Raw genomic sequence first — 24205 nt, 5'->3', positions numbered from 1 at the left:
CCCCTGTATCGTGATACGTATCGTATCGTGAGGTTGGCGGCAATACCCAGCCCTACCGCACACTAGGAGTGTGACGAGATATCGATATTGCAATAAGCGGTAATACTTTGTCTCCCGATAGATTATCGATACGCCTTCACAAGTATCGCAATATTTGTAGTTGATATACAGCCACTATAACGGCTTGAGAAATGACTTGGCGGTCCGCTAGGCGGAGCTAGGCGAAATGTACGGATGTCTTCAGGCGAAGAAGACTCTTGAGCTTACTTTTACTTGTGTAAGACATTTGTCTGTCCAGCAACTGACTCAGTTTTGCATACATTTCTTTGAAAAATGTGTATTATATCTTAATTTTTAACATTTTAAAACACATTTTATATTTGGATCTCAATCTTTCGGAGTCATAATAATTAAATTACTGCGTGCTGCTGCTTTGCTAGTTGCAAACATAAATTAGCAAAGATTTTCAGCTAACTAAACCACCAGTCATTTGTTCCATGGTAGTCAACATAATATCATCACAGTGTATCAATATAGAACGTAATGTGTAAAAATAACATCTACCTTTGCCATTACGAGGTATACTGTCTCCCAGTGTAAGCGTAGCATCTCGTCCCAGAGACCCAGCCAGTAAAAAGCTTTTGAATCAGCTCCGGTGTAAGGAGGAGATACGGGATTAACTACAGTACATCGTTATAGATTGTGCAGTGAGAATTCCGGCCAAGTGGACCATTTGATTAACTCGGTGAAAACAGCAGGCGACTTAAGGTAAGAGGCTGTCTCCAAACTAGCGATCTCAAACTGAAGGAAATATCGCACTCTGAGCCTCGACTAATATGTGCCACTATGACCGACAAGCGAATTTAAGATGAAGTAGTACATTCCATAGCAATGGGCAATAATAACTTTTAATTAGTAAAGTAACAGTCGCTAAGTTCCTAAATTGCTCAACATTTCTATTTCTATTCATCAGTCATTTCCTTTCATCGTCCACACTGGGGAAGTCACATGATTAAATGATGTTTTGGCTTTTGTTATGTCTATGTCATTCCTACTCTTCACAACTTTGTAGGTGTAGGTGAAAATTGTGGTAAAATAAATGTTTATATTTTGACGAGTCTGTGCAACCTAAAATTTTGATCAACAACAACCGGTTCAACAACCGAAGCCGGCTGGGATAGGCTCCAGCACCCCAGTGACCCTTGTGAGGAATAAGCGGTTTAAGTATGGATGGATGGATAGAAATGTAAAAATGGTTCACATGAAAGCTATAAATTCCGCCATTAAAATGCTATCAAACACGCCCGCTTAAAAGAAGGGCAAGGGCCTGAAAATAAGCATTAACCCTTTCTCTTGTTTGGCACTTAAATACATCAAGTGCATGCATAATGACAAAAATAATATTGTAGCGTTCTAATACTGCATACAGTATGGACATCTTTGTCTAAACAGATCATAAATGACGATAGAGCCGATATGTAAGAAAGGGCACGATAAATATTTTTGTATAAAAGACGAGAGGTCACAAACTAAGTGCCTGAAGTCACAGTGCTGAAGTCAATTTGTTTTGTTAATGTTTTATATGTGTCTGTAGTCGCCTATAGGTCGCTTGCACATCGTAATGCATCATGGGAGTTTTTCCTTCGGGCGCCATATTGGGTGTCCGCCGGTTCACAAGGTACACTCGCGAGTTACACGGTAGAGCTTATCAACCTGTTGTAATTTTCGCAGTATTTTCACGATTTACCGGAAGATCAAAAACAACGATACAGGCAGAAGGTGTCTCTGTGTGGCGGGATTGATCCTAATTACGTCCTGACCAAGGGTGATTTTTTTTTGACGGAGAAAGCTTGCTGGCCAAATGTGACTTCTCTGGACATCTTTCCCTACCTCGTGTTGACAACATGCTCCATAACGCCAACAAATCCCCGGAGGCTTACAATTATTTTGTAAGCGGGTGGATACAGAGTGTAAACTTTAACATCGCATCAGAAGAAACGGTTGCTGTTGCACGTAAGTAAACCACATGGTGTTGGTAATTCTGCACACAAAAATGTTGATTTGTTCTCAGGCTTCCTGTTATCATTGTGTTTACATGCACAGCTGGGTTTACCTGATGTGGTTTTTCTAATCATTTTATAACAGGCAAATATGTCAGAGCGTATAAGAATAAACAGTAACTGCACAGCCTCCCCGTGGCTTAATTAAATTTAATGCTACCCTTTCACTAGTTACATGTTACTTAATCAACGTATTCTAAATGGTTAAGGTTAACCACTCTCAGAGGACGTATTTTTAGTTTCAGTTTCCAGTACAATAAAACGTGTTCATGGTAACTACTGAGCATACTGACAGCTTTTCTTATGATCTCACGGTTAAGGAGGCTGTCACAACACCCAATTTCTGTCTGGTGCCAGATGGCAACAATTCCCATCACTTGTCACGACAACACCAATATTATTACCAGGTATGTATGGCTTTACTTTTTGTAGTTTATTTAATTCTATGTTTCATATTTTCATTACAATGTTTGTAATATTTTCAGATTCAGGCACAGATGAGTTTAACTGGACGGGACTTCTGCGACTTTGTGGTGTGGACAAAGTGTGATTGAGCGAGTCCACCCAGATCGCTCGTTTTGGCCAGTTGGAAAAGCCAGAGTTTTTTTTTCCCAAAGTCCCCTCCTTACCTGAACTGCTCGGGAGAGCATTTACTAGATCAGCAGTGGACTTCCAGTGTTCCTGCTCAGCCGCTGTCACCTACCACTTGCTCATGTACTTCAAAGATGCGGAATAAAGTAGTTTTTTGTGCTGCAGCAGATTGTAAAATCAAATGATATCACTTGAAGTGTGCCAATCTAGACTGCCAAAAGGACAGTGGTTTTGTGACAAGTGTGAAACAAGGATTATTGGGAAAACTGTAACACAGTACTGGTACTTGTCTTTCATTAAACAAATTTAAAAGAGAGCAACTTTTTCCTCTGTACATAGTATAATGAAAGTCATTGCGTACCCCATCAACATTACATCATACCGTCATCAGGATGGTAGGCACCTGTGCTAAAATAAATACATTAATTAACAGTTCAATTTTTAACCCTGAAATTACTACATCTAATCATTATTCACTTCATTTTTTGTGCTTTTAGAAATAATAGAGATTTATTCCATTACTTTAAGAGGGACCATATTGCACATTGAGTCAAATCCTGTCATTTGTATTATGTATAGCTTGGTAAACAAACCCAACAATAGAATTTGTATAAACGCTGCCTTTATTAGCGCCAAACAAACAGTCGCATGTTGTCCTCCTCCAATGCTTTGATGCTCGCCTTCGTTTCCATCATGTCATTGGCAATCAAGTCGGTGTGGCATGAGATCCCTAAAGAAAAAAATAAATTAAAAAATCACAAAAAAATACGGTACCAGTAATAGGTTTAATATAGTAAAGTAGTATAGTTTTTTTGTCAGTGTAAAAGAAATGTACACATTTTGTTGCATTTTTTAATGTATGAACATTGCTACAGGCAAATACTTATTTCTATAAACACTAAAATATAAGGTGCGTGTACACACACAAACAAACCCATACATTCACTCCTGCATACAATATATCATGTAATGAATTCTGAGTGGCATACCAGAGTCAATGATGTCAGCAGTACTTGAGGGTACAGGTTACTGGAGCCATCTGGCTGCATAACTGCAACAATCTCTGCCACTTCGAGTCGTCTTTTCTTTGCTTGTCTCTCCTGTGCACGTTCATATCTTGGCACCGACTGGGCTGAGACATAGATGTTGTAACTTGGGACCCAACTTTAATGTTGGAGCCCAGTCGGGATGATTGGACAGAAAAACGGGCGCAGGGCGACCTGTTAAAATAAACAAATATATAAACAAATAAAATATGGAAAGACTGGTTATTTTACCGCAGTAGGGTGGCCGTGAATAAGTTCTTTAGCATGATGTGTAGGCTACCGGGGGTCTGTTTACTTGCATCACCCCCGGGGGTCTGTTTTCTTGCATCAGCCCCTTCTGTCTCTTTTTTTCCAAGTTTACATATTGCCACCAAAAAACATGTTATCGGCATTAAAAGCCCAAGACTAATCAATCCAATTTCAGCAGTAAACACTTTGCACTGGCACTACTTGGGTGAAAATGTTCGATGTTAGCTTTCGGCTAACGTCCGCTAGCCAGCTTGTACTACCGAACTTGCTTGCTCATGAATCCAAAACATAAGCAACTTGCCCATATATGGGCGGTCGAAACGTTATTAATCCTCATGCATTAAATAAAGGTAAACAAGCTTACCGCTCACAAAGTGATCGCTGCACACACGAGCCCAAAGTAACGACTTCCCTCCGGAGTCCGCACTCCTCTGTCTCCAGGCCCTGGTTCCTAATTATTTTCGGAATTCGGAAAAAAGACCGACCATTTTCCCCCTTGGCTTTGTTCGAACAGCCAACGATGCAGCAACAATGTACCATTTTAAACGCAGAAAACAAACGTGATAGATACGTGTTAGACCGAATCGCTACGTAAATGGAGGCCACCCAGCATGGCGACTACGAGAAATCCGAGGCGGAAGTGACGACATGTGCAAGCGACCTATACAGACTTGTATATCCGTTAGTATTATTATTATTATTATTATTATTTTGTAGATTCAAGCGCATTTCATTTTTGATGTGTATGTAATAGCCGAGCGCTTTTAAACAAAAATACGATGATTTTGAGTCTATGGTACGATAATCCTATATTTCCCACACAGCAACGCTGTGGTACAGACAAGTAGGCTACAGTCAAAGTGTACAAACCTGCTGCGGGGAGTACAACTCGAGGCTGCTCGTCCAGCAGTTGAAGATGTTGCTCGCTCTCTTCTTTTACTCCCAAAAGTTCCTCCTTGTAATTTGGTGTTGTTCTTACATACATTTTGGCACAGCAATGCCACCAAAGTGATCTTGCTCTCTTCTTGACGACGTGTTGTGTTGTGTGCTGTTCTTTGTTAGCGGCTAGCGAGTTAAGCTAACTACTAGGCCGACAAACAAACTTTATCCACACACGGAGATGTAATAAATTATGTTGTAGTCATTCAAGTAGTGATGGACGTCCTGTGTGGAAGCTTTGGTCCGGCGTTCAGCAGGGAATCTGAAATATTTTTGGAGGCCGTCTTAGTAATGGAAAGTAACGTGCAGAGGCTTTGGAGGGTGTGTCCAAGGAAGAAATTTCTGAAGCGCGTGTCCAGCACTGATCTGAATGGATAGCCGATAGCCCAAACAAGCGACGGGGCGGCCATTTTGCTCCTCCCATCTCGCGAGCAGACTAGGGGGTGGGGGTCTGGGGTGAGAGGGTTGTGGTCACTAGTTTTTAACAAGTAAAAATAAATAAATGTGCTGCTTTGAAGGCCCCCCTTTTCATTGATCACTCAGTTGCTTAGACCCCGATAATTAATATTTGGCAGAGGCATCCTTTGTTGCGCTCCCAGCGTCCGAATCGGATATGACGTCAGCGGACGTCAGCGAGGCGCAGTTTTCCTGTTAAGCTAATGGTTGCTTTGTTTGTGTTATATCGCCTCCTGAATTTTCACAATGCCGTGTCGTTGCGTAGCTGGATTTTGTTCTAATCGACGGGAGGATGGCGTGAGCCTTTTTCGGTTCCCCAGAGACGTAGGTCTTCACGAAAAATGGACAAAGCAAGTACAACGGACGAGAGAAAAATGGACACCCACTCCAACGTCAGTGTTGTGCAGCGCACATTTCGAGGAAGAGTCGTTTGACCCGCTCCCGGCCCTGAAGCAGTCACTTGGCTATAATGTGCAACACAAAAGAGTGCTTTTGCCAACAGCGGTCCCGACTTTGTTTCCAAAGAGCAATCAGAAAGGTACAACACCGACGGCAACAGCACCAGTGGCAAAACATCAGCCGGCGGCCATTTTGAAAAGAGGAAGAAAACTGGTAAGAACTACAATCTAGAAAGTTACAACACTGTGTTGAAGGCATCATGCCCAAGTTAACAACAATTCAAACTTGGTTTCAGGTGGTGGATGATGATATGCTTATGGAGTATGAGTCGAAGGAAACTGCTACACAGGCGACATGTTTAGAAGATGATTTGGGTGATGTCTCCGGTGTTTGCATCCAAAATGTGAGTAAATGATGTAAAAACATATTGCTCACGAATTTTGCTCAAGAATAAATTGGCTGTATAGCAGAGGTGTGGATTCAAGTCATGTGACTTGGACTCATGAATTCAAGTCATGAATTTGACGACTTTAGACTTGACTTGAGAAAATGTTAAAAGACTTGTAACTCGACTTGGATTTTAACAACTATGACGTGTGGACTTGAGAAGAGTTGCTTTCCCCACCTAAACAAAAAGATTACAATGTACGTAAATGAAGTTCTGTCTCTCAACTCAACTTTATTTATATAGCACTTTCAAACAGCCTGAGCTGTAACAAAGCGCTTTACAGAAACACAAAAAAAACAAACATAACATAACAACATAACATTAACACCAATCCAATCACAACAAATCAACATTCTTCCATTCCTACATACGCTTTGATGTTTGAAGCAGTTATAGATGAAAGACAGAAATCAGTCTCCTTTCAGCTGTTGACATGAGCTCAGCATGCACAAACGTGCAAAAGTTTGCTTAAAAGCTAGCTCATAAACAAGCAGCTGCTGCGTTCGTGTTGAGCATCATACACACAAAAATAATGGTCCAATTGTCCAGTCCCATCCAAACTGCCTCTCCTCCAAGCGCTGAACCTCCATCAAGTCCACGCCCTGCGCACACAACCGCGCTTAGCGGCGACATTCGCGTCCTCAGCGCCACCGCCATCCATCTTAGCTCACCAGCGTAGACTGTCCAGTAGCGCCGACTTCTGTGAGAAATGCTGCCTGTTTCCTGGCGCAAAAAAAACACAAGCAACCCGCAGGTGCCCGGTGGATAGTCAGATAGCACCGACATTCCCCCATCAGAAACCGTGCAAGTGCAGACATGCTGCTGAATGGGCGCAGCCGCCGGGCGCCGCCACTGTCCCTCGAGGAATATCACGGCCAAACTGCCGAGAACACCAAATCGGGTCCACACAAAAGACGAGACGCCACATGACAAGAAGAGAGACAAAGACGGCTGCTGTAGCTCACAGCGCCATCAACAAAAAGCCAAGACGAGAGTCGCCAGACACGCCAGCGCACGCCATCTTGGCGAGTTTGTGTACGTGTGCGAGCTGGGCTGGCTGACCTGACACAGCAGTGGACACAGCGGAGTCATTCAGACATGTCAAGGAAGCCGCAAACAGGGCGCCTACGCTAAGGCAAACTTCAAAATAAAGCTGACCAAATAATACATTGACACCAATGCAACAGCCTTGGTGAATTTTACTTAGAAGTCTGCCTGCATGTTGGTGTGAGCGCAAGCTTGACTACTTCCCTTTGACATTTTGGCTTGCATTATCGACGTTTTTATTGAAATTACATATTTTTTACCACCATTATCATAATGCTACCCCGAAAGTATATCAAATAGCTAATTGAGGACGCGAACAAACCGCAAGTTACCGTCATTGAATGATACCGTGCAAGTCTCCAGTGTTCGTGGCTAGTGGCTAGCGAATAGCAATAGCATCAGGTGCCTGGGTTCGGGTTAGCTGCTGTTGCTTGGCCTTTTCCCCTTCTTCTTCATTTCTAATTTAAATAAAATTGATTTTTGGATATTAATATTGATTCGATTAATAAATGAGAATCTCGGCACCACTAGTTGGGTCCAAAATCTATGTGGTGGTCAAGAAATAAAAAAATAATAATTATTGCCTTATGTCCAACTTGATTAGATCACTGACAGCGAGGCAACAACTTCAAACTTTGTTCAACATCTGAAGTTACTCAAGGAACGGTAAGTAAGCTAATGTCAGTTGTTTATCGGCTAATTGTTGTTGCTCTCTGTGTCGTTAGAGACTAAACTCACTGATAATACATTGCAAACACGGCAATCTGATGCACCACTCTGGGGTCACTCCCTGACTCCTACTTTGATGGTCACCCGAAATAATATAATCTACGATGTTGTTGAAAAGACTCAAAATGACTTGAAACTCAAAAATGTAGGACTTGTGACTCGCTTGACACTTGTCAGTCTTGACTTGAGACTTTACTCGGGACTTGAAGGCAAAGACTTGAAACTTGTGACTTGCAAAACAATGACTTACTCCCACCTCTGCCGTATAGGTGTAAATATTACTGCATTTCAACATAGTTTCTTATTTATTTAAAAGTTTTTTTTTTTCTTTTTTAAAGCAAAAAGAAGCGTCATGTCAAGCCTTGCCCTCAACAAGAACCGTAGCAGACTCAATTCGAGCTGAAGGACATAAAAAGGGTAAGGGTAGTTATTGTAATAATTGATTTTGATTACATGTTATCAAAGTTACTATCATCTCAAACAACATACTTTAATGGTACATCCACAAGTAACTTATTCACTGCCATTGACAAGTATACTTGTCCATTTTTTTTTATTTTTTTTTTCAACGGGGATGGGTCGGGGGACATATGATTCTACTTAATTGTGAATTTCAAACTTGGAAACTTTACTGATGCACAACCACCAGTAGATGACACCAATGCCCCATTTTAGATATGAGATCAACACAGTTTGAAGGTTCAATGGGAAAAAAGTCTGAATTTGGGGAAACTTTTTTTTTTTTTTTTTTTTTTTAAATATTGATTTGCTGTTTGGTAGTTTTTTGCTATCTGCTTCCGTGAGGGGTTGCATGATTTTATCACCATTAATCCCCGTTTTCCCAGAGAACCGGACAATAAGGGTGTATTCTCGTTTGTTTGTTTTCTTGTAGAATTATTTGTTTTTGTTTGTTCACGTAATTAATCAAGGGACAACTCGAATGATGTATGAGGAGGAGGGGGTGCATTTTACGGCAGGGGTGTAGTTTGCGGCGCAACACCGCTCTTCATGTTGGCCCTTTCCGTTCGCCCTTTTCTAGGATTTACGGTAGTGTGCGCGAAGGGACGCTGGCGCGGTGAACGACATCCGTTTTTCAAAATAGGAGATCAGTTTTCAAAAATAAAATTGAATTCAAAAGCAGTTTAAAAGATGTTTTTGTTGTTGGTTCAGTGTTGGTGCGACTTGACACTCGTGAAATGTTATCTCAGATCTGCACGCGTTGCGGGAGCGCAAGCTTGGCTTGGACAGTTCAAATGTTCCCGCCCCCTTCCCGCTGTGCACCAGTTGTAATGGAAAAGCGACGGGTGCGGTGTGGTGTGGTAGCGTACCGTGCGGGACTAATGGAAAAGTAGCATTAGTGAATCGATAGTTTACTGGGAGTAGACTGCGAGTGCCGATGTGGAGCAATATTTCACACTCTTAGCGGACACAGCGCATTCTTAGTAGTCTTGTTCCGATACAATTTTTTGGACCCCGATTCCGATACCCAACTTTGCAGTATCGGCCGATACCGATACCTAAGGGTTTTTTTTTTTCTCAACACTTAAAAAAAACTGTCCTGCCATTGGTTCAGAGCATTCAATGGCCAATAGGATATCTTAGATCGTCATGCAGTGAGCATATCACATGTCAGTGAATGTCGTGCACGAGCAAGACACAAGATGTTGCATCCAAAATCCGAAATTAGCTTTGGAATTAATGGTATCGGCATGTTACTTGTGAATAGCCACCGATACTGATACCACAGTTTTAATGCAATATCGGCGCCTCTGCCGATACCAGTATCGGTATCGGAACAACTCTAATTCTTAGTGCATTTACCCCTCAGTGTAATAGTTGCTTTTGTGTGTGTGCGTGTGTGTCTGCTATTCTCCATTCTAGTCGAATGTGTAATCAAATACTATAAATTGGGAACAAAATAATTCATACTGGATTTTTTTTTTTTTTTTTTTTTTTTTTTATTTAAGGGAAGTGTCAAAAATGCGTCACAAGTTACAACCTGTCACTCTTATCAGTCGTGTGAGCTTTTTCTATTTCTAGTTCATTGAACGCACCTCAAGTCCACTGCAGAATGCGCGTGATTGATTCTTCAGCTTCTCCACGATAAACATTTTTCTCTCGTTAAAAAAAAGTTTCTAAAACTGAAAATCGAAAACCACATGTTCTTCACGTGTTTATTGAAAACATGCGTAGGCAGTGCAGTCGTTTTCGCGGGACTACCACTCAATCCGTGTGCGCTCCCGCGGCAGCGGATAAGATTTTTTACGGGGCACAGCACCTGTTAGCGAGGTGCTTGTCCATTTTGAACGGGTTCTTGCCTCGAGCCACAGTAACTTAAAAAATAAAAAAAGGTTTACAGACAGGCTCTGTCGGTTGATTTGCCGTGGCTGTCGACCATGTAAGCAGAAAAGTTCCATATGACACTTGCCGTGTCATGCTTCACAACCAACCAGGACAGGATGGGCAGCGAGCGTTTATCAGTGCCATCTTGCTGCGTCCTCTGACTCTCGCACACACGCAGAAAGAGGCGTGCCCCTTAAGGTGTTTTCCACATCGCGGTAGACAGGCGGCCACGCATGTATGTGCCTGCCATGAAATCACATAATTGGCAAGCTGTCCCCTATACATGTTTTTCGATTTTTTTTTTGTAGTTTGCGCAGCAGTATCTCTCGAACCCTACGTCCGACCGGGGACATAAGTTTATTATTATCGGTGTATTTCTTTATTATCTGGTTTATCTCTTTTGCTGCATTAACACCAAAAGCGGGGGAGGCGTTTCGACAGCACGTTTGCATTGTAGTCAATGGACTTGGAGGACGCGTTTGGAGCGCTGGGAAGCGGTGCGTAGCAGCGAAATCCTCACATTCGTGACAAAAATCAGCACATTCGCATATTCGCCAAGGTTTAAAAAAAAACAAAAAAACTTTTTGCGCATTTCGCCTCAGGCTACGTCACACACACACACAGCGTCCTGTCTGTTCTTACCCCGAGTGCAACAACGAATGAGAGCAAGGAAGTAGCATACAAGTGCTGGTAAGTGTATTTACTTGCTGTTGAACTCTACCGAGGCAGTAACAGTGTTTATCATCCATGCCAAAGCTATTTTAACTGCCGGCCGCCAGATTGCCACTTAAAAAAGCAAAAGTGCTATCACATACCTCAAAAAAAGGAGAAAACAGAGCCACGGCTGTGTAGTCCCAGGAAAGAAGTGGAAGTAGTCTGCGGTGCTCACTTTTTGTTGACTCGCAAAAGTGCTCTACAGTCGTTGTTCACCAAGGGATACGCCTCCTCCGCTCGGGTGTGCACGAAAGCACAAATGAGCGGCAATCGTTCGAAAAAACTCTAGGCTTGCGAAGGAAGCGTTCCAGATCGCCTTTTCGGTTTTGTTGTGAATGCAGCATTAAATAACTGCCGATGATTATTGGTGGATTTCTTTATTGTCTGTTTTATCTGTTTGACGTCAAATTGGTCTAATTTCCGATAATTAGCAGCCACCGATATTATCGTGCATCCCTCCTTTTTTTGTATCGCCAACCTCCCCACAATATCGTGATAATTATTATATTGTGACCTTAATATTGTGATATCGTATTGGGATGTTTGGATAGCGTTACATCGCTATTAGTGAGTAGGCTACACTCTTGTTCATCTTTTTTTTTTCTTTTTTTTTTTATTTATTTATTTTTTTGAATTGCCTCTAAACTGCGGTGGTGCAGTGCTGCTCCATATCGATTTAGCAGATTAACATATTACTGGCTACTTTTCATACTTTTTACATGCGCTGCATGGGATTAGATGGTATCAAAAAGTACAGATACTACTCACTCAATGGACTGATACTGGTAGGGCTTGGCGATATGGCCCAAAAAATAAAATCTCGATTTTTTTTTCTTCCCTCTCCCCCTTTCCCCCCCCCCCCCAGTCATTCAGGATGATTTCGATTTTAATCTAATAAATCCAACAAACGTTTATTTAAAGGTGACGGTCTCTCAATAGTGGCACGGTGGGCGAGTGGTTAGCACGTCCGCCTCCCAGTTCTGAGGACTCCGGTTCGAGTCCAGGCTCCGGCCTTCCTGGGTGGAGTTTGCATGTTCTCCCCGTGCCCGCGTGGGTCTTCTCCGGGTACTCCGGTCTCCTCCCACATTTCAAAGACATGCACGGCAGGTTAATTGGGTGCTCCGAATCGTCCCTAGGTGTGATTGTGCGCGTGGATGGTTGTTCGTCTCTGTGTGCCCTGCGATTGGCTGGCAACCAGTCCAGGGTGTCCCCCGCCTACTGCCCAGAGCCAGCTGAGATAGGTGCCAGCACCCCCCCGCGACCCTTGTGAGGAATAAGCGGTCAAGAAAATGGATGGCTGGATGGATGGATGGATGGATGGATGGATGGATGGATGGATGGTCTCTCAATAGAGCAATCTTTTTCTTTCTGTCAACAAACCTGATCAGTGGTCGTGTCCCACCAGTTGGAAGCGAAAAGCACATCTGCATGTGCGCAAGGATCTATAGTTAATTCCAAATCTCTCAGTTGAAGTGTCACTTGCTGTTCCACAGTGACATTCCCTGAAAATTGGTCAGAATCTTCCGTGCTTGTGCCAACCGCAGCTCTCACCGAATGGCCACGGCGCGGCTTGATCTTGATACCTGTGGCTATAACGTGGTTGATACTAGGGGTGGGAATCTCTGACATGAGGCCGATTCGATATGTATCTCGATACACAAGTTGCGATTCCATTGAAAAACGATTATCTTTCAGAACAGAACGGTTCGATTAAGTTTGGGAACGATACCATTTTCGATTCGATACGATTAATTTCAATATTCAAAACTTATAGTGACATTTGTTGCTTGTAAACATTAATCTTAAAACACCACAAATTTTTACAGTATCTACAAATGTGTAAAAAAAGAACAACAACAATGTCTTCTATATTTTTATATATTGAATCAATTATTTAAATGGACCGGAACAAAGGGCTGGGCGATATGACTGAAAAATGTATCAGTTTAAATATTTATTAGTTGTTATTGACAGTTCTAATTGCTTTTTGTATTCAAAATAAGGATAAGGAAAACAAAAGGCTGATAATTCAATTTGAAATATAAATATTTAACCTTTAAAAAGACACTAACACAATTAAACAGAATATGTCCACATTGTGAAGTATTTCAGAAACATAAATTTAAGACATGAAATAAACCTACCGTCCAGCCAAAAGAAATATGAAGCCACCTTATGGAACAATAAATCTATCAAACGCATTTTAACAACTTAATATATCCAAAAATATTTCCAAAAGTGCCCTAACCTTTTTATCAACAATTTTTGTTTTTAACAATTTTTGTTTTTCTTTGCCATCACATTCATTTTTGGTTAATGTATGATATCTTTTTTTTTTTTTTTTAATCTGAGACACGATGATGACCACGGAATAACCACTGTTTGTTTTGTTTTTTGGGCTGTCGTTCATTTTGAGTTTGATGACGTAATCGCGGGCACGTCTCAGTTCTCCTATCTGCTGCTCATGCTAGTTGTAGACATTGACAGGGAGCCACAAACTGAGAAATGAGATACTTGCAGTGTGCTTTTAGCATAGCTGGTGTGTTGGCTGTGGGACATACCTGTGTCGTTTGAATCCATGCATTGGATCGTCACGGGAGTTATTCTTTTTGGCTCGCGCGCAGTACCAACGCCGGCCCGGGACATACAAGTGCACCGAGAGGACTCGATAGCCATGGGAAATACCGAGATGTACGGCACCGGCTTCTGCTAACTGTCTCCACTGTTGCATGTTGTCACTCGTTGTGCGCGCGCGCGCCGTGTCGCGAGCACGGCGTTGACGGTAGGCTCCCCCCCAAGGTGCGTAACGTCTTTGCATTATGTTTACAACATCCGGGGAATGAAGCGTCTCTGAGCGCTACTTTGCTCGCTCTCTGTAAACACGGAAGTAGCTTGAATAGTGCTGCTACTGAAATGTAAACAAAACAAGTAGAGCACGGTGCAGAACTCTTGCTATTGTTATGAAAACCATAAAGCCTCACTCGCAACCGATTCACAGCAACGCGATATCCGGTCCACAGCTTTACAAGCAATGTATCTAAGGATTCCCGGTGGATTTTGTATCGGTTGACAAGTTTGCTACCGATACGGTCGTTTAGTTCCCCTTGACGACCGATGGTTCGGTCGAATCGGTTTTTTGTCCCACCCCTAGTTGATACGAAGATTCTGTTCCATATCATCCACCTTTTGTTCCAAGGCAACAATGCGTCGATCTCTTCAAATGCTGCATTTCTTGATGAAGTGGCTCAATGCTCTTCTTCATTTCAAGTAATTCGGAGACCAGTCCACTGATTTTCACAAGAGAAGATTTTATCTCCTCAGTCTCAGTCTCGTCAATCTTGTCAGCTCTTTTTCCACCAGGCATTCTGCAACAATGTAGTTAAAAATCCCAATGCAAAAATCAACAAATAGTTAGATATCACGAGCGAGTGCAGGAGCAAGTACAGATGCGTCCTTCCTCAACAGATGCGTCCTTGATGATGATGTTCAGACACCAGTAACGTATACTGATTCTAGATCAGTTTTAACATAAACATAACATTCATAGTTTTTTGCTTAAATACCACAATTAAGTAGTTGGTAGCTATTGTAAACATGTCTTGTAAACCAACCATCCAGCATTCTGCCACTTGTGCAAAATTACAACACATAAAAACATATGGATATAGCGGAACATAAGAACAACAGCTTTTAATAATCCAGAAAACAAAATTCAATTTCACGATTTAGCAATTTTTTTTTTTTTAAATGACAATGTATCGTATTAATTCAATATATTGCCCAGCCCTGGATACTGCTGATCGTGACGGGTATCGTGATATATTACCAAATTATAGTTTGTCCCAGCCCTAATATATTACACAGCATCAAGTCACACTTTAGATTTGACTTGACCAAACCAAATGTTTGTCTTCTTGTGTCCCGCAGACATCGGTAAAAAATATCTTCGTCCTGAGCAACAGGAGCTGAAGTCTCCTCAAGTTAAAAAGGAGGAAGAGCACCCTTATTTTAAAGAAGAGAAACCAATCCTTCGTGTCAAAGAGGAGGAGGTTGAAGATGATATCACCAAGTCACCAATGACCTTTGCTCCTTTAAAGAGTGAAGATGAAGACGAGGGTGAGTGTGAGGAGGAAGGAGGGGCGGAGCCTCTAAGCAGCAGCTCATCTCCTCAACTCATAAAGACAGAATGTGATGCAGGCCATTGGGAACCATCACGAGCAAAAAGTGATGACATAGGGTCACAATCGGCTGATGATGATAGGTCGTGTCACACTGACAACAAATGCTCGGAATGTTCTCAATGCGGGAAAAAGTGTTCAAAAGGGAATTTGAAATTTCCCTTGAGAAAACACACTGAGTTAAAACCTTTTGCTTGTATAGACTGTGGCAAAAGTGTCTCTGAAAAAACAAGTTTAACAAGACAGAAAAGAACACACACTATTTCACTATATAACCCTATTTCTTGCTTAGATTGTGACCAAAGCTTCTCTTACATGTCAGATTTCATAATCCACACAAGAAAACACACTGGTGAGAAACTATTTTCCTGCTCATATTGTGGAAAAAGCTTCGCTTACAAAAAAAATTTAACAACACACACGAGAACACACACTGGGGAGAAACCTTTTTCCTGCTCAGATTGTGGCAATCGCTTCTCTCAAAAGTCAAGTTTAACAAGACACAAAAGAACACACACTGGAGAAAACCCTATTTCTTGCTTAGTTTGTGACCAAAGCTTCTCTTCCATGTCAGATTCCATAATCCACACAAGAAAACACACTGGGAAGAAACTATTTTCCTGCTCATATTGTGGAAAAAGCTTCTCTTACAACAGACAATTAACAACACACATGAGAACACACACTGGGGAGAAACCTTTTTCCTGCTCAGATTGTGGCAAACGCTTCTCTCAAAAGTCAAGTTTAACAAGACACAAAAGAACACATATTGGAGAAGCCACTTTTTTTAACTCCCGATCTGGAACAATTAGTGCTCTCATCCCAGCCACTGTTTTTTTTTAAATCTACCTTTGGGATGCCCACTCCTTCTTCGTGAATCTAACCTGAGACAATTGGATTATGAGTCCTTTGATCCCAAAAGTCTCCCAGCCCATTGTTTTACACCTCAGCATCTGGCAGGAGGCTTATATCAACGTTCATGCTGGGTTCAAGACGCCCATACTAGACATTGAGATGTTTTTGGGCACTATCAGCCTGGCCCAGCTAGCTTCCCAGGTGCTGCACACAGCAGGTGGGAAGCATATTTGTTCCAGACATCCTTGGAAGTTGACACGTGACAAGAGTAAACCCAAGGGGTCACAATTAGGATTACCTTCATGAAGTCTGCACGATTATAATTTAATCTAAATTACACATAATTCTGGTACTCTGTGTGTACCGGAATTAGGGCTGCACAATATATCGAAAAAATATCGATATCGCGATATTGGCCCTTGCAATATGCATATCGCAAAGGCATGCAATAAGTTTTATGTGGAATTTTATGCTTTTTAAATGAATTTGACCAGTCAGATGCTTACTAAAATGTGCATCGCCATTCAATAGTTAAAAATTATCAAGGCATAATTACAATTCATTAACTAAGATTACATGAAGGTTGCTTATTTTGCTCCATGAAAAATGTTTTTCTTTCATTAGGTAATAATAATTGTAATTTCTTTAGGTAAATGTTAAATATCGCAATAATATCGATATCGCTATATTCAGCAAGTATATCGCATATCGCATGTTTTTCCAATATCGTGCAGCCCTAACCGGAATTGCACAAATGATTCATATTATGTTTTCTTTGTGTACAAATGTAAAAGCTCACATGCGTGTGCCTCAAGAGACAAGATGAATGTAAATTCAAGTGCTATTTAATCTAGCTAAATGGAAGAAGTCTAGTGGATTAACTGTTAACTTGTTGATAGCATTAGTGTTTGAAATGCGCTCCGAATGATAGGCGTTTATGTGTGAAGCACTGGCTTGTCAAATCTACCTACATCTTAAATGCTATTGTATGCAAAAAAAAACGTTGCCTTGGCAACCAGGCTTGCTTCTGGCATACGGAAGGGCCGGAGCTCCTGGCCACTTATCCTGCGAGCTTAAAAGCTCAGTGCGCAAGGACCCCTTTCGCTTTTACACAGACTTCCCTTAAACATTCACTCTACTGAAAGCCGGCGGTGGCCACGACCACGCGAATGAGACCATGCGGCGCCTTTCCTCGAGTCCCAGACCGGCAAACGCTGTGCGCCCAAAGCGACTCCTTCGCTTGGCCAGTTTGGCCCTCCATCCTGCTCCAGCCAGGAGCCGGTGCATCCACCTTGCGCCCCGAACCACGTGGCATCCAAGCCACACGGTCCCACGCCTCCTGACGCACCATCAAGAGTGCCCCGTCAGCCGCGGGCTGGTTCCATCTCACACGCGCGAGATTTCACGGCAGCTCCTCATCAGACCCTGGTCGGGCCACCCAGCCCCTTCCACGACGTGCCTTGCCAACTTGGGCACGGAACCGGGCAACCACCCGAGGACCTGCTTCGGAATTCCAGCCTTGCGCTCACCATCCGCTCATCGATCCACCTGAGGACCTGCCGTGGTGTTCTAGGCTTGTGCGCCCCCTGCTTCCAACTGGATTACAGTTTTCTTCACTTGAGGATATCGTCAAGTCTCTCCCCCTCCTGTGCCTCTGAACCAGCTAAGTGCGCTTGATTGCCACCTGACACAACCACAAGCACAATGTTTTAACATAAAAAGGGTTGACATGTCAAACGCTTCCAATTTTTTTTCTATTTACCCATTACGTTACCTTTTTGCCTAGTTAGTTAGGTTACATACTTTCTTTTCATCTTCTTATTTGTATTTTATTTCCGTTTGATAGTTAGGTTAGGCTGATCAAAATGTGAAATCTTATGTGTGACATTTACTAAATAAATTTGTGGTTTAGAAATTCCATCCAGTTTGAATCATGTTTTTGAGTGGATTATTAATTATTTTACTAAAGCAAAGAACTCCATCATTAAACATAGTAGCGACTTCAGATTATGAATACTTGATATAGGATTTTCATCGTTTATTTTGACCCTAAAACCAAGCAAATGTGGTGCCCCTAGGGGTTGCTGAGGGAATTACAACTACCCTCAATACGTCCAAATTATTAATTTGTTGCAAATGATGACCCCAATTATCACTACAGATACCAATCCAACTTTAGAAACGTCGGGAAAATGAGCTCATGAATTGTTTAACTGAGCAACAATGGTACAGTTGTAATCAACAGCTCCCCTAGCTTGGTAGCACAAAACAGTGATGTGACGTTCACGAACGACCGTTCTATTCCTTGTAGGTGTGTGTGTGTGTGGGTGTGTGTGTGTGTGTGTATATATATATACACACACACACACACACGAGTGAATATTGAATTTTGTGATGATCATTTAAAGACGCTAAGCCATTTTGTAGAAGTGCTTTACATGGGCAGAATCTGTGAATGATTTTAATAAATCTTTTTTTTTTCACGTTCTTATGAAGCAAATAGTTTTGCTGGTCAAGGGTGCGCAACGCATCTGTGCAAGTGTGAGTCAAGTCAAAAAACGAATGGGCGGCGACTGAAACTGAAACGTATGCTTATATTGTGCGGTACAACAAGGACGCTGTATTGTACCGATGCTGATGTGTCAGGCGTCATGCGCAACCCTAAACCGGACGTTGGTTTGTCCATCTTTTCAACCGTGTTGAATTTATTAGTGATGTGATGTTCACGAATGAATTGAGTCTTTTGAATGACTCTTCAATGTGAACGATGGGAACCGAGTTTTTATAGAGAGCCAGCCGTCCAAACCCCCACCCCACCCTTGTGCGTCCACCGTTCGCATTTGGAGGGAGCATCGTCACCGTCAATCAAGCAATTAACTTATAAGTGGCTCGTTAAGGTATGAAACGAGCATAAAATAAAAGATAAAAAAAGAGGACACTGCACATGCCATGGCAGAAGTTACAACACAACTACGGCGCTTGGGACAAGAAGAGTGCGGGAGGAGAACTGTGCAGGGGGAGAGGAGGAGCGGCCGGACAACTTGTGGCCAAGTAGAAGTGAGTAACTACAGGGTAGATTTGATAAATGCGACAGATAGACACTGATCGATATATATGACTGTAGAACCAATAGGCCAAGACTTTTGAGGTCGCGAGGCCGCCATATTGCTCCTCCCAAGAAACGTTTCTCGAAACTGGAGAATATCTGAGACAGTACTTAGTAGAAATAGCATAATTTATGGTGTTTTAAATTTATTAAACATAAAAAGGACTTCAGACACTTTACAACTTGCCTTAAATATATGTACAGTATAAATTATCTGATTAATTATGTTTAGTACAAGAGTAAACTTGTGTATTATTAATTAGTTATCACTGTAATTCAACAAAAGGTGCTTCTTAATTATTGGGGTCTAAGGAACTGAGCGATAAAAGGAAAAAGGGGGCCTTCAAAGCAGCACTTGTTCATTATATAGATATATTTTTTACTTGTTAAAAAATAGTGACCAATCCGGCACAAACCCCACCCCCACTCCGCCATACTAACTGCCTACGAGCTTTATATGTCTCATCTATACGTATACCATATAATTTAAACCAGGGCTCAGCAATCTCGGTCCTCGAGGGCCAGAGTCCTGCAGGTTTTGGATGTTTCCCTTCTCCAACACAGCTGATATATGATCAGCTCTGCATAAGCCTGATAACAATCCTGTTGATTGGAATCAGCTTGTGTTGGAAGAGGGAAACCTCCAAAACCTGCAGGACTTAGGCCCTCGACGCCCGCCCCTGGTTTATATAGTAGTCTGCTCGCGAGGTGGGAGTAACAAGATGGCCGGTCTTGCACTGGCTTTGTACGGGCTATCGGCTATCCAGTCATATATACAGGTCAGTGGTTGCACATTGGCGCTCGCTCGTGTCATTGTGGTCCGTGTAGCAACAACAACAGCGTCATAACTCGGACTGGGAATCTTTGACTCTCTCACGATTCAATTCGATTACGATTTGTGGGTCTGCGATTCGATTCAAAATCGATTTTCGATTCAAAATTATTTGATTGACAAATGATTTCTGCTGCAATTTACAGATATGCACAACATTGTCATGATCTACTCCAGTCTGCTTTGCAAGTCAAAATGACAAATAGACATTGGTCTTTTTTTTTTTTTTTTTTTTTAATAATAAGCATTTATTAATTTTGTATTGTAAGTGCCTTTTTCCACAAAAACAGCATGTGGGCTACAACTACCTTTTCCCCTTCTTCATTTCTAATTTAAATAAAATCGATTTTTGGATATTAATTTCGATTCGATTCGATTGGCACACCCCTAGTCATAACATATCCGTCATTTACTGTGTGTTGACTGGGCTGCAATTGTCGCTAATTTCGCCTGTATTAATTTAATAAATGAAATTTAAGAATGTGTTATATGATAATAAATTAGGTTTAATCCGGACACGTTCCAAACGAAGCAGCGAGGTTTTCCCCAAGTACTTCTGATTAAGAGCCCGGCCCCGTACAACTTCGGGATGTTAACAGTGTCTTCAGACAGGCGCGAGGTTCGTTTTATTTGATTGTGTGAGCGTTTACCTACAAGTTACAACATCAAAATGTTGAAAGATTTGGTAAGGGAGCGACTGATTGCAGCCGCCGACGAAATCTTCGGACTGTTTGAAACGGCGATCGCGTCGTACGAGCAGCAACTTTGTCGAGCGAGAAAGGAGACGGAGCGACACCGACAACAAGTGGAAGCTGTTTGTAAGACTCAAGTTGTCATACGCATGGATGGTCTGTTCACTAAACTTCTACTTAACGTTTACAGACGTTTAGGGTGTTACAAAAACTACACAATATACTGTATGCACGCAGCATTTTCGCTGAAACTTCGGGGGTGATCGGGCTGCCAGATTTTGTGGTGCTTAATTTGTTTGTATTATATTTGATGTTGATTCTGTCGAATTAAAAAAAAAGAAAAAAGATTTTATCAGGGTCGCCTGCAGATTACGTCACGCTACAGGATTGTCTGGAATTTGTCAGTTTACAATTGTTCAAAATAACAAAATGTACGGACTAAAATTGTAAAAGCGTAAATAAACCTAAAAATATAAAAGCATCATACTTTAAGAGCGGAAAAAAAAAAAAAAGATTGAAGCGCCTTCGCGCTTGCCGGTGTTCCGACAAAACAGCATACCCGTCTAATATGGAAGCCCAAAAGTGTCAAAATTCAATAAATAAAAAGGCTGTAAAGTCATTCGGCTGTAAAACGCCATTATGTAAAAGAAGACCATTGTGGAAAAGGACATTATGAAATAAAAACTGACTTTGTAAAACAAAGTTTTCTTAACTTGTAAAACCTTAAAAAATAAATTAAATGTTATTTTTATAAAGTATGACTTTAACATAATCATTATGAAATATTTAATCAAAAAGAAAATATTTTTTACATATTAAAGAACAGTATGAACACTTTTCATAATAATACTAACACCTCATTTTACAATTTAATGGCCATATTACATAATTGTCTTATTTAATAAAAGGACAGTTATTTCAATATTATTTATTGAATTTTGACACTTTTGCGCTGGGAAGCACCATAGCACGCAACAAACTGATAGCAGACAGGCATCGAGTTCCGGGCCCAGCATACCAACCGGGCCAAAAGGTATGGCTGTCTACACGGGACCTTCAACTGTCCGGGGAGTCCCGAAAACTCGGTCCACGCTACATAGTACCGTTCATTATCACAGCCGTGATCAACCCCGCCGCTGTGAAGCTGGAGTTACCGCAAATGCTCAAGATTCATCTCGGGTTTCATGTATCCCTTCTCAAGCCTGTTACGGACAGTCCCCTGTGCCCTCCTACGGTGCCGCCGCCCGCGCCCAGGGTGGTTGATGGTGGGCCTGCGTATACTGTTCGCGCCCTGTTGGACTCCGGGAAGAGAGGCCGGGGGGTGCAGTACCTGGTCGACTGGGAGGGATATGGTCCCAAAAAGCGCTCCTGGATCCTCGATCCCTCGTTGCTCCGGGTTTTCCACTCGCTCCACCCTTCAAAGCCAGGTAGGCCGCCTGGGGGTGTCCCTTAATGAGGGGGTACTGTTACGTTTCTGTGTCCTCAGTGCCGTTTTCTCACTTGTGTTCTTGTTTTGTTCCAGATCTCCATGACAACCGTTGAGCTGGCGCACCTGCTGCTGGTTAGCAATCAGCTGGCTATAAAAGTTGAGCACTCCAAAGAGAAGCTGTCAGTGTATTATTAGAATTAGTATCATGCCAGTGAGGCTGTCAAAGGCTTTCATTTTAGCCTGCATCCATGGCATTTGCTCAGTTGATGTGGACATCCTAATATCATCATTTCTTAACTACCTTCCTGCCATAGAGCGATCAGCTGTTGAGAAAGGCCTCCAAGGCAGAATGGAGGAAAGTGATGAAGAAGATCTGCTTGACCTATTTACAAGGATGGGTTCCCGTTTCCTCCCATCAAAAAACAACTTGCAGTCTGCCATTGAAACAATGGCTCATAAAGCACTTCTTCAAGAGCCCAAATTTATAGTTGATTCTTTCTCCTCAATAATGACACGTGTGCATCACAAACTACCAGATTAGGAAAGTGTGTTGTCCTTGTATGATGCAAAGGCAAAAACGTGTTGCAATTGTCATGTTTTGGTTCTGTTTGGGGTGGGTTTTGCCTTGTTTTTGTTGGGGTTCTAGTTTTGAGTTTGTCATGTTTATGTTCTGCTTTCTTTGTCTTCCCTAGTCTTGTTAAACCTTGTCATGTCCACCTGTGTTTGCCTGCCCTTCCTCATGTGTCAACCAATCAGCATCCCCTGCCACTTGTCTTGCCCAGCTGTGTCTAATCATTCTCAATTAGTGTGTGTACTTAGTTATCGGTTTTCGCTTCACTTCTTGTCGGTTCATTGTTCTTGTTTGCGCACGTCCATGCTGCCATTGTTCTCTTGTCTGGTACCGTTTTCCCCTTCTGTATTTTGTTATTCTGAGTTACCAAGTACCCTGTTTGCCAGTTTTGTTTTGTTTGATTAAATTTACTCCTTTTTGAGCACCTCTGCCTCCCTGACTTGTTCGCCTCCTGCACTAGGGTCCTCCACCACACTTCATAGCCGTGACAGCAATTGCTTGAAACGACAAATGTGATGCTGTCTCAGGCAGAGCAAGCAACCTTTAACTATCTCCAACGTTATGTGAAAAATGCTGATCAAACCAAAGCTGCAAAGATCCTGCGTTTCTGGACAGGTTCCTCTGTCATTTGTGTTGACAAAATTAAGGTATGCTTCAATAGTGGAACAAGACTGAGCAGAAGGCCTGTTGCCCATACCTGTGGAGCCACGCTTGAAGTACCATGCACATACGGCTCGTGCCCTGAATTTCGCACTGAATTTGACAACATCCTGTCAGTGGTCAGGTGTCAGTGACTGTTTGGATGCTGTTTTACAGGTTGTACACTGGCTGATCGTGATGAGATCCGGGGCAGACCATGACCTTGATGTTGCTGCCATGGAGATAGCTGCCCTGATCCACCGGACTGGTTTTGGATGATGATTCACTTGCCTGACGATATCTTCTTGCAGTGCTTCAACTTCCTCAATGGACTTTTGCACTATTCTCGTAATAATGTTTAGGATCATAAACTGTCAATTTTTGCCGATTCGGCATCCATTGCATCCTGTGAGGGGGATTACCACATCTGTGGCCCCTTCTCAAGGTTTCGTTTTTTTTTTTTTTTTTTTTTTTTTTTTTAAGTTTTTCCTTGCCCTTTTGTGGTTTGATCAGGGGATGTTGTTACTATTTGTCAACTGTGGGCATGTGAAGCCCTTTGATTAAGGGCTATATAAATAAACTTGACAGTAACTACTTAGAAATTGACATCCTTTACGCTTGAGAACTCCCCTGATTTGGCCTAATAGTTTTAAGGCAGACAGGCCTCTTTTTTATTTTTATTTTTATTTTTGGATAGTTTTGGTTTTTATTGTATTTTACTTATTTACAAATTTGTTCTGATTTTCATTTTGTGATTGAAACATCAATTACAGTTAACTATGGAGTTAGCAGTCTGTAATTTTATTTTCTGTATCCATATCCATCCATCCGATTTCCGATTTATTCACATTATTGTCACAGTAAAGCTAGCACCCCATCTGA

The 24205-nt window shown here is 41.9% G+C and overlaps 1 protein-coding gene and 1 pseudogene across 5 annotated transcripts in view; one reads left to right on the top strand and one right to left on the bottom strand.

Moving 5' to 3' along the window:
- LOC144006069 (uncharacterized) overlaps window positions 1-5914 on the bottom strand; it is an 11474-nt pseudogene extending 5560 nt beyond the window's left edge. The window contains exon 1 of the transcript XR_013279737.1: window positions 4817-5914. The product of XR_013279737.1 is annotated as an uncharacterized LOC144006069 (transcript). The remainder of the gene's footprint in view (window positions 1-4816) is intronic.
- On the top strand, window positions 5253-24205 carry LOC144027226 (peroxynitrite isomerase THAP4-like). Of its 4 annotated transcripts, XM_077534608.1 has the most exons (7): window positions 5253-5953; window positions 6036-6143; window positions 8303-8381; window positions 14949-15137; window positions 21886-22111; window positions 22207-23331; window positions 23501-24205. In XM_077534608.1, exons 1-5 carry the CDS (start codon window positions 5588-5590, stop codon window positions 21945-21947), a joined length of 804 nt encoding a protein of 267 aa, XP_077390734.1. In that variant the 5' UTR covers window positions 5253-5587; the 3' UTR covers window positions 21948-22111; window positions 22207-23331; window positions 23501-24205. The 4 variants fall into 4 exon arrangements, with proteins under 4 accessions (XP_077390734.1, XP_077390744.1, XP_077390725.1 ...); XM_077534618.1 differs by lacking the exons at window positions 21886-22111; window positions 22207-23331; XM_077534599.1 differs by lacking the exons at window positions 21886-22111; window positions 22207-23331; window positions 23501-24205 and having other exon boundaries at window positions 14949-17972.

This window comes from Festucalex cinctus, chromosome 1 (assembly GCF_051991245.1).
Source record: "Festucalex cinctus isolate MCC-2025b chromosome 1, RoL_Fcin_1.0, whole genome shotgun sequence".
NCBI lineage: Eukaryota > Metazoa > Chordata > Actinopteri > Syngnathiformes > Syngnathidae > Festucalex > Festucalex cinctus.
Note: the sequence above shows the minus strand (reverse complement) of the source record. Positions and strands in the feature narration are given on the sequence as shown.